The following is an 11,175-nucleotide window of genomic DNA, read 5'->3' on the forward strand; positions in this document are numbered from 1 at the left end:
ACCAGCGTTGGCGACAATAATAAAAATGGATACTGTTTACTCCATAGATAATATATAAATGTCAATTTATTAGCTGTTTGCTTACTCCACAGAGTAAAATATATACGCCTTGCATATGTGTCTGAAAACATGTCCGTATTTGTGATAAGTGATAACGATTAAAGTCCCGCGTTGCATTATCGATTTATCGCGACCCGCGAGAACTTTTTTAACATTTAGTATTTACTTACTGGTACTATTAATTATTCAGGGCACCAAATGTCGTCATTGAGTTGTTCCATTACTACCCTTATAGCTTGTACGCAAACCCAAGTATTGCGAACAACGTAATGTCTAAAAAATATATCGTATACATCAAATCACTTTTCATATTTCTATAAGTAATCATTGCCTGTTCGTCTGTTAGTTATTATTTTCAAATCATACCCTCGACGTTAAGTCTTTTATAATTTATTCTCTAGCCCCGGGCAACGACACGTATTCATTCTGTAGTTTACTTGTGATCGCTAGTACTAGACGCGCCATGTCCTCCAAAGTGAATGCGGAGGTAAGGTTTCATATAGTATCACTAGACTTGAGTTATTCATAATTGTTTGTCTTTTAATTTAGCAAAAAAAACTTGCTGGTAAATCTACAATCATCATCGATGTCAAAGAAAATGATGATGAATTCAATGCGAGTACGAGTAAATCAACAACAGTAAATACAGGTAATAGTTCAAGTTTGAATTAATAAAAAATGTGCTACATAAGTACGACTGTACAAGATCATTTTTATGCTACCTTAGCAATTTAAATATTTTCTTATAATTTTCTATTTACTTAAAATCAATTATATATTTTATCTTAGTAAAAATGATTTCATTTTAATTTAATAAGTTATTTATTATACATTGTATTTTATTAAAAATGTTAAAACATTATTTTTGTATAAAAATCTTTATTTTTTAGTTATTTTCTTTTAAAATTATTTTATATACTAAAACTGTAAAGTCAATTTGAATTTATTTAAATAATCAATGTTAGGTAGATAAATCAATCGTTTTGGGTTAAATTGATACTATAGTTTTTCTTCATTTTAAAGTATACATAATATATAATCAAACAATTAATATTAAAAATAAATTTAAAAGAAAGGAGGATAAATGAGTCTCACTACGCTGCACAGTAAGTGTTGAGTGTCAGTTATTAATATCCTACATTTAAATTTAATAATATATTATTGCTTATGAAAAACAATTTAGATTGGAGTCAGTGGAGACGATTCATTATATCATAAGTATACTTCTTGATAATATATTTTTTTGATAATAAATTATTTTATTTTTATGATAGGTTGATTTAACTTTACAGGAACATTTATTATATTATTTTAATAATTTATAACATATATTTATATGTCATACTAGCTGACCCGGAAAACGTTTTGAGAGTGATTCAGAATATTATTATCAAATTTGCAAATTTCAGCAAATATATTGATCGCAATTTCATACAAAAATTCTACTAAAAAAGCATTTTCATTTTTCTATTCTCCAGACTTTTTCAATTTTTCTTTCTGTTTTATTATTCAGAATATTAAGAATAATTTTTTTTTTAAAAAATGGGCCAGATCGGTCCTTCCATTTTTAAGTTTTGTGCTTACCAACTAACAGCATATTACTGTTATCTATTAGTTATACAATATATTATTAGCAAAAAAAATATTCTTTATCATTTAAAATTAGTATTTATTAATTTTATACATTCATATACGTATTTATATATTTTATTTTTATAGGAGTCAGTACTACAACTCCTGAACTTAAAACACAAGATATGTGCATAGCAGATGGATGCTATAATATAGCTATTCAACATGCGGAGTGGGACAATGAATATTGTAGTGTTAGTTGCACCTATAAGCACTGCAAGTAAGTATATATATATATAATTATATCACACTAATATACATTTTAATAAACTGTAATATTATATTTTATAGAGCTACATTTATAGCTTGGCTAGAAAACAATAAAACAGCAAAAGCGAAAGCAGTACCAGCGTCTGTGACTCAAGTAAATGTAGCTCTTAATGAAGAAAAAGAAGAATCAGAAACAAGTTCAACAACCACATAAAATGAAGCTACATGTTTTCATTAATATAACATTTTTGTAAATAAAACAATTAATTATACCATTTCGCATTATTATTGATTAAAATTCAGTTAATTTATTGTGAACAGTATTTTTGATATTTATTTTATGTAACTCATATACATAATATCCGACCTACATTTATATAAAAATAAAAATAAATTTTTTATCTATTTTTGTATTGCATGTATGTAATTATTGATTATATTGAGTAAGTCATTTTGTCAAGTTAATATTATCTAAATACTTAAAAAATCAAGTTTTTTCTTTGATTGTATAAAAACACCGATGGTAACTCAATTTAGTTTTTAAGACCTTAAATAAGTTGTAGGAATTTTCCTAGTATTATTGCTTAATACACTATATCAATAATTTTCATGAACAAGATTCATTACAAAATCTCAATTAATTGATATTTAATATTTATAATATTTAATTATGATTTTAAAAAACGTATATGTTGATATAGACAATTTTTAAAATATTTTGATTGACCAAGGTTTAGCAATATGTTATTACTTTATTAGTTAAACATATTATTACTATTAATAAATATGGTATAAATTAAATATTCTAATATTCTCAAAATGATTTGAATAAAATTGAATAATAAATATAAAATAACAATAGATAGTGCAAATTTAAGTAAATAAACTAATGTCATTAAAAAATTTACTTGCTGGCCACTTTAGGAAAGGGTTCTATTGCTCTATTTCTTAAAGGCAATACTTTCATATATGAATTAGTAAAATTCACATTTATTACACATGAAATATATACTAATATGAGTAATATGATATGTATCAAGATAAAAAATATGAAAATGTAAAAATGAGTAGAAAAAGAAGCTTGTAAATCCTAGTGGTCACTACTGTGTACACAACTACAAAAACCTTTTTTTTTTTTTTAATCGTACCAAATAAAAATTAATATAATGTAGAATATAGGTTAAATTAATTTGTTTAATTATAATAATATGAACTAATAAATTCTTAAATCAAATAAATTGGATGACATTTTTGAAATAATATATAAAAATATATTACATTTTACTATTTTAAATAAAAATAAAATGCAAATTATGATTTTCCACATCAAATATAAATAAACGTTTTACCTCAAAAAAGTAAATAAATAATAAAAATTATACTTGTATTGTGATTATAATTATATCATATTTTTATCATTATTTTATTTAGTAATTAAAAGAACTTTATATCTTTTCTTAGTTAATCTTAATTAATAACTAATCAAATGGTAATACTAAAAAAAAACAGTGAATTGAAATTTTTCAAAGTATCTTTATTACAATAATACATTTTATGTACTTCACTATTTTCCAATTTTTTTAAACAATATTACAATTTTTCAAAGGTAACTGCCACTACCACACTCACAAGAGTTATTTCTGCCTTACAAAATACAAAGTTACAAATATAAATAAAATACATAGACCTAATACTAAATAATAAGGTCTATGATAAAATATAATTAATATTAGAATAAAAATTATATTATCAAAATTAAAGATAAGAACATTATTTGTGTTGGTGGGTTGGTATCATAAATTTATAAAAATACTATTTATGTATCTGAGGTTGGTATTTTGCAAAACATTGCTCTTGTTAATATGTCAACTCTCGGGGGAAACAAAAAGAAGTTTAAGGCTCAAGATATCAAACAACTCACGATTTCGAGTTTTATTAAAAATTAAAAATACATAATTTAAATATTTTTTTTTTGTACGATTTTCTATTCTTACCGTCATAAAAGTTATATTTGTGTGTTACAGAAAATTAAAAATTATCGATTTCAATGTAGTTCAAAATAAAAAAAAAAGATAGAAATAAGAAGAATCTACTATATTATATTTTTTAAGCAAGTAATGCATGTGTAAAAATGTAAAATATTCCAATATAAAAATAATAGTAACTCGTTAAATATGATATAAACACAGATAATGTTCTGAATTTTTAATTATATAATTGATTAATTTTAATCTTAACAATATAAAATTAGTTCTTTTGAATATTACATTTTTATATTAAGTACATTTGTTGTATAAAATATCCCTTGCAAATACGTCTCCTTGGCATTTGATTTATAGTTGTAATCTATTATTCTCATTCTCGATTGAGATAGTCTGCATAGTTTTCTTCGTTCATTGCATTGTCGGTATCTGGATCATTATAGACAGGTATATTTTGCGTTGATGAACGGTTGCCATAAATAGATTCATGATCGAAATTTTTATTAAATTCATCAATAACTTTTTGGAAAGATGCATGATCTAATCCAATAGATTTAACAGAATTAGGAGTAACTGTAATAGAGGACGAGGTGGATTGGATTTTTACTTTATCAATATTCATTTTGTTTTCAGTGGCATCAAAAATATTATCAGACTTGAGCATATCAAAAAGTTTTTTATTTTTTAGAAGATCAGTACTTTTTTCATTCTGTTTACATACATTACTAGTGCTTAAAAATAATTTTTTACTCGTAAATGAATTAGATTTGCAGTTTGAAGGTATAGTTATCATATGTGAACATTTTAAGAGATCGTTAATTTGTACATCAGTGTTTGTACATTTTGTATAGTACATCTTTCTATTATAAACATCATCTATATTAGTTTTAATACATTCAGATTTTCCTGCAGCTGTATTTATGTTATCAATATTGCTAGATTCAAAATGATTAATTTCAATACTTGTGGATGCTTTTTCTTCTACATTCTTCTTTGTAACATTTGTTTTACTTGATGATTGTTCTTTAATAATGAATTCTGGAGTGTCATTTTTATTTTTAATTGTTGTGGTTAATAATGAATGTTTAACAAACTGATCAATAGTTGATTGAAAGTGTTCACATTCCTTTAATAACCTTTTACGTCTATCAAATACATCAACATTTTTATAATGTTTGATCAATTCCTCCACACCACCTTTCACACCTATCTGAAACAGATCAAAAATTTAAAAATTAGTAATCTAATATTCCAAATCAAACAGTTAGCTATTATTAAAGAATATATTATTATTTATAAAAATTAGCGATTTGAAAGAATGTGTTTATTTTGTGTAAGCTGGATATTAACATATTCAATTTTCAAGAAATTATCTTTTAAATTTTTTTTTTTTATAAACGTTTTTGGTTTGTTTGTTGACAAGAAAACTTTCAAAAAACATAGTTATATTAATAGGAACGTATATTTTAATTAAATATTGGAGAAGAAAATTTTTATTTTATACATTTATTTACAAGGTATAGAAAAAACAAAATAGCGAGTGTTATTTATGATTTTTATTAATTTGTAATTCGAACTACAAATAGTACAAATGTAAAAAAAACCATTTGCTTAAGAATCAAGTTTTAAATTGTTGACTATAGTTATATACTTATATATTACATAACTACTTGTATACAGGTAAGTATTTCTTCAAAATTATATTTACTATTCTTAATAAGAAAATGTTGTCATTTATCATTCAGTGTTTAATAATTGAAATATCCATTTATATACTTGTACAAAATGGATATTAAATAAGTGTCTACCTATTTTAAATTTTGTTTATGACAACACGATTACAATTCTAAAAACAAATATTATATATTTAAAACTATTCTGTTGTAACAATATACATTTTATTTCTATGGTGGTAATATTGATATTATATTAGTTTTTATAAAAATAAATAACAATATGCAAAAAAAATTTACTATATTTATTAATTAATTATTAGTTCATCCGAAAACAAAAAACTATAAATTTAACTAGTTCATATTTATATTAATATTTGAAACTTGAATTCAAACTAATTGATTTTTAAAAAAAACATTTTATTACAGATAAAAAAATCATTATTTTATATTTTAAATTATAACATTAAATATTATATACTGTGAAAACTCTTTATAACAAAAATTGTTACAACAAAAAACTCTTTATAACATAAATATTACATCAAAATGGTTTGTTTGATTTATAACCTATTATACTTTTTAAACCCTCTCTATATTACAAAAACTATCTGTAACAAAAGATATCTCTTGGTCCCTTCAAATTCATTATAGAGAGTTTTCACTGTATATATTTATATATTTATTAGCTTTCAATCCAAGAATATTAGAATCAAGATTATAATTTTCTATAATAGTAAAAATTTAAACTAGTAGTTATTTTCAAAATAATTTTAGTAAAATAATCAAATAACAACAAATAAAGCAGCTAAAATGAATAATACAATAATACAATAATTATAATAAATTAATTGTAAATCATAGATTACTAATTAAATAAATATTGATTTAGGAATTGAAAATCTGTAACTTAGTAAAGTCTAATTAAATAGTATATTAAATTACCTCTTTAAGACTATTCAGAATTGGATCAATACTGCTTGGAGAAGAGCTTTTTGATTGAATATCAACATTTTTTTTCATAATACCAGCTAATCTTTTTATGTAATTGATTGCTTCATCTCTTAGAAGATATAAAATATCTTTTGAAGTAAAATCAAATCCAACATCAGTGAGCACTGCTGCTTGGCTGACTATTATTTTATTCCAATCCTTGTGTTGAATATTATAACAATTTGATTCGGAAATATCTTCAGGAAATGGTTTATATTCTTCAGTAATTATTTGTAGTTTGTGTTTCATTTCAGGGATTGACATTAATTCCTTACATTTATTTAACACCGTTAAATCATCAGGGGATTTTGAAATTTGTTCTGTTAAGAGTTGCATTTTTTTAAGATGTAATTTAAGTTCAATATTGTACATTATATCTGGATTAATAATTATTCTGTCTTCTACAAAACATTCAGAATTCTTTTGAACTTCATTATTATCTTCTAATTTTACATTTTTTAATACATATTGAAGGAGATCGAATTCTGTTGATTTTTTTTTTTCTAATATATCGTTATTATGATTATTCTTTATTAATAACTCTGTTTCAAAATTGTCAACATCTTTTGTTTCAATTACTTCATTAGATTCTGACATTGGATCAAGATTATCATGAGAAATTTTTTCAAAATAACTAAATAAAAGATCTTCTTTAGTTAAATTATATTCTGAATGTTCATTTGAGGTTCCAGGCAAAGAAGACATATAAGAAATACAAGATGGACTAGATGGGCCAGATATGTTATTTGAATAAAGTGAACAAGAAAAACTGTCTGTACAATGTGAATCAGAAAAGCTAGGTAAATTTACATTGTTTTCGTCATAGCTTAAATCAAAATTCTCTGTTTGTTTGGATATTAATTTAAAATATTGTTCAGGTTCTAATTCTTGATCGAAAAAATTATTTAATTCTGGTATAATTGTAGTTTCACTTGTATCTTCATATGATGGGCCACTTTTTAACTGTTGTAATTGTATTACATCATCATAGCTTACAAATTCATTTAAGTTTTTTAATTTTGTGTCTAATATTATATTAGTATTACTTTTATCTAAGTTATTATCTACATTAATTTCTTGTGGTTCATTTTTAGTATTACAACAATCTGTTAATTCATTTAAATTGACAAGTGACTCTTGTTTTTCTTGTTTATCTTTTTCATTTAGTTGTTCCATTTCAACATCAGCTTTTTCATCTGATGCATTATCATTAACTATCTCCATAGCATTTTGTTCCATTTTAGTATTAAATATTATTTGTGCTGGCCTAAGGTGTAGTATTCAATTCTTCAATTTAATCAATCTATTTCTGACTATAAAATATAATGAATCTGCATTTAACCGTTAGTCTTCCTAAAAAACACAAATATAATAATCATTTAGAATGTATAATAATAAAATAAAATGCCAGTCAAACATTTAAATTGAGATCACAAGCAATTTATAACATTTAATACATAATAGTTAAGTTTATGAATTATTGAGTATATATTTTTTTCTTTAATTTCTAAAGAGAATAGCCATTACATATCTATAATATAATTTTGGAGTCTTCAATTTATAAATATATTAATAAATTTGTAGAGTTTAATTTATGATGAATATGACCCATAACCTTGAATTAAGTTTTGTTTTAATTATTTTTTTTTTAAATTTTTTCTAGATATTTCAGGTATTATTAATTAAAAAGTGTAATTATGTATTTTTGAAATTTTGCAGAGCATTATCCTTAGTATTTTAATGAAAAAAGTTATAATGGTTTATTTATCATACTAGATACTCAAATTTTTTACTAAATGTTTATATTATTTTTATTTTTTTTTACATGGTATAATTATTTGTAACTATTTTGACTCATTTTGTGCTATTTATAGGCACGAGAAAATGTTGATATTTTTTCCCCTATAAATGTCAATAAAAATTATTAACTTGAAATTTTAAATAAGATTCCATATAAGTTGTTATTATATCTGTATAAAAATATTAAAAATATAGATACAGTTTTTCAAAAATTTTCAAATTCTTATAAATTTTGTATGAAAATTTACAAACTATAAATATGTATTTAACAAATCTTAAATTTTTATAACTAAGGTAAGATATATTCAGAAAAATAAAATGACCATCCTAAATCCTACTATTATAGTATTTGAATATGTACCTAACTTAAAAAACTTAGAATTTTTTCTTAAACTAATTTACTTAAATTAATAAGTTTTATTATTATAATCATAAAACACAAAAGAGTTATTTATTTATAATATATTTTCCAGTACATACCAATAATTTAATATTAAAATTCAATAATATATCTTACTCGAAACGATAATACTTTTATTAAGCAATGTATGCATTGAATAATTAATTATGCATAATTTTTATAAATAGCTATTTTACTCAAACTTAAGGCTTTAAAATGATTTATTTCAATTTTTAACAATAAGTACAAAATAGAACTATCTTTATTTCTCATTATCATATACATTCATCATGGCATTTAGGTCTATAATAATTCTAATTCTGACTTCCAAGTACATTTTACGTGTTAATGTTATTAAATATATAAATTAATGAATCTAGGGAAAAAAAGCCTCGTACCAGCTAAATACATTATTTATTATTATATAATGATTTACACAATTAAATATAATCATTAGTCATTATATTTATCTATATAACACTTCTTTAGGATATATATATATAAGTATATAGCTACATTGCTGCAATATACATTTAACATTGTCAATAATATTGTCATTTGTACCTACATAATTTAAAAAAAAATTTCAAATAATTATTTATCATTTATATTATAAAATTAAAAAATGATTATTAATAATAAATTATTTAAATTATATACAAACGACAATTATTTTATATTTTTGGAACTCGCGTTGTATGCTATCTACCTGAACTATGATCGCGTTATATGTTTTCTACCTTTCGGTTGATATCAACGTGAAGTAGAAGTTGGATCAACAATTCACTCGGACGAATGGAGGGCTTACAGCAATTTAAGTGACCACAGCTATGTGCATAAAACTGTAAACCACCAGCTCCACTTCATTGATCCAAAAACAGGGGCCAATACCCAATCTATAGAGTCTACGTGGAGACGTGTCAAAGTAAAATATGGCATAAAAACACGTGGTGCCACTAACTTATTGGAACGGCAGTTGATGGGAGAGTGGTGGCGTTCACTCAATGCATCAAAGAATCTTTTTTGACCAGTTTTTTGAAGACATGAAAAAGAGTTCTTTAATGTAATAATGTCTAGGTACCCAGACGACACCAACAATCTACAAATTGCAGGGTGGAAAATTGTAGATAACATACAACGCCGACACACAATTTTGGTAGATATATTTTTCATGTAGATAGCATACGATGCGAGCTCCATATTTTTTAATTATTTTAATTTTTTATCCTTTAACATTTTTTAAATTATGTAGGTACTAATGACAAATGGCAATTATCGACTATGTTAAGTACATACTGCAGCTATACTTTTAGGTATGTTAAATAAGTGTTACATAGATAAATGTAATATTTAGTTATGTAAATCATAATAAAATAACGAATTATATATTTAGTTGGTACGGGGCTTTTTTTTTTCCGAATACCAAATTAATAAATTCACTATACATTAATTTACACTTCGATAGAATTTGAAGTTGTGTTTTATTAAATAATTAATAGTTACCTTTGTAATGTGCAAAATGCATTTTAGGTCTTAATGAAGTCTTGTAGTCCTTGTCGATGATGTTATCATATTACTTGAATATTTTTTATTGTTAAATAACTACTTTATTAGATTAATAATATGACTTAAAAGTATCATTGCAGATTATAATACAGAAATAATAAAACAGAAAATTGAAAAATAATATGAAATTGGTTAACTGTCATTCGTGCAGTCGTCTTACATTTTTCGAACTTGACATACCTATTGGCTAATGGCTCTATTCTAGGTAACATTGGTACATTTTAATATTAAAGCAATTCAACCTTTTCATGTAATAATATCGATATCCGATCAATTACAGATACTAATAGCTATAGAAAACAATAATCAAATTGAAAAATCAAAATTAAAAACAGTTTGTATAAGTAATAGCTTGTAGCTAGTAAGTACAGTGGAAAATAGATAACATTATTATTTAATTCATAATCATATATTATCTATCCTTATCACTAAATAATTTAGGATCGCTCTTTTTTGTTCCAAAATCAATTTGTGCGATTATATAATTTGTTTTAATGCTTATTTTTTTAAAGAAATGTAGTTTGTTCCACAATCCATTAATGCCACTATAATATAGGTAGTTATAGTTAACTACTAAATTTCATCTGTTCCGATAGATTTTTATAATAGAATATTTTCCAAGCTTGGAACAAATATTTATTGGAAGTGTATACATGCTAGAACTCTTCGATTTTCGGCTTAAGAATTGAATTTTAATTTATAACTTATGGTTATTTATTACGAAAAATACAACATAGAAACGCTTTTTAGCATAGGACTTTTGAGTCAAATTAGTCAATACCGACTTACCGTTATACAGTGTGAAATGTGAACTGTGAATAGGTTCGGGTCGTTTTGGGTATACAAATTATTAATTAAT

The 11,175-nt window shown here is 23.5% G+C and overlaps 2 protein-coding genes across 2 annotated transcripts; one reads left to right on the forward strand and one right to left on the reverse strand.

The window, feature by feature from the left end:
- Positions 1–8: 8 nt before the first annotated feature.
- Positions 9–2,307, forward strand: LOC132928034 (uncharacterized). The gene is made up of 5 exons (XM_060992590.1): positions 9–380; positions 462–547; positions 610–709; positions 1,780–1,912; positions 1,984–2,307. The coding sequence occupies exons 2-5, from the start codon at positions 524–526 to the stop codon at positions 2,114–2,116; spliced, it is 390 nt and encodes a 129-aa protein (XP_060848573.1). The 5' UTR covers positions 9–380; positions 462–523; the 3' UTR covers positions 2,117–2,307.
- A 1,111-nt stretch (positions 2,308–3,418) lies between these two features.
- LOC132927207 (uncharacterized) lies at positions 3,419–10,675 on the reverse strand. The gene is made up of 3 exons (XM_060991691.1): positions 10,254–10,675; positions 6,503–7,903; positions 3,419–5,094 (listed from the first exon to the last, which is right to left on the reverse strand). The coding sequence occupies exons 2-3, from the start codon at positions 7,787–7,789 to the stop codon at positions 4,258–4,260; spliced, it is 2,124 nt and encodes a 707-aa protein (XP_060847674.1). The 5' UTR covers positions 7,790–7,903; positions 10,254–10,675; the 3' UTR covers positions 3,419–4,257.
- Between the last annotated feature and the right edge of the window lie 500 nt (positions 10,676–11,175).

The sequence above is a fragment of the Rhopalosiphum padi genome, chromosome 3 (assembly GCF_020882245.1).
Source record: "Rhopalosiphum padi isolate XX-2018 chromosome 3, ASM2088224v1, whole genome shotgun sequence".
In the NCBI taxonomy this organism is placed as follows: Eukaryota; Metazoa; Arthropoda; class Insecta; order Hemiptera; family Aphididae; genus Rhopalosiphum; species Rhopalosiphum padi.

Bases quoted from the DNA above. Each gene is read 5' to 3' on its own strand.
- LOC132927207 (XM_060991691.1), bottom strand. From the start codon at position 7,789: ATGGAACAAAATGCTATGGAGATAGTTAATGATAATGCATCAGATGAA. The intron at 5,095-6,502 runs GTAATTTAATAT...GATCTGTTTCAG, and splicing joins TTCTGAATAGTCTTAAAGAG to ATAGGTGTGAAAGGTGGTGT.
- LOC132928034 (XM_060992590.1), top strand. From the start codon at position 524: ATGTCCTCCAAAGTGAATGCGGAG. The intron at 710-1,779 runs GTAATAGTTCAA...TTATTTTTATAG, and splicing joins ATCAACAACAGTAAATACAG to GAGTCAGTACTACAACTCCT. The intron at 1,913-1,983 runs GTAAGTATATAT...TATATTTTATAG, and splicing joins TGCACCTATAAGCACTGCAA to AGCTACATTTATAGCTTGGC.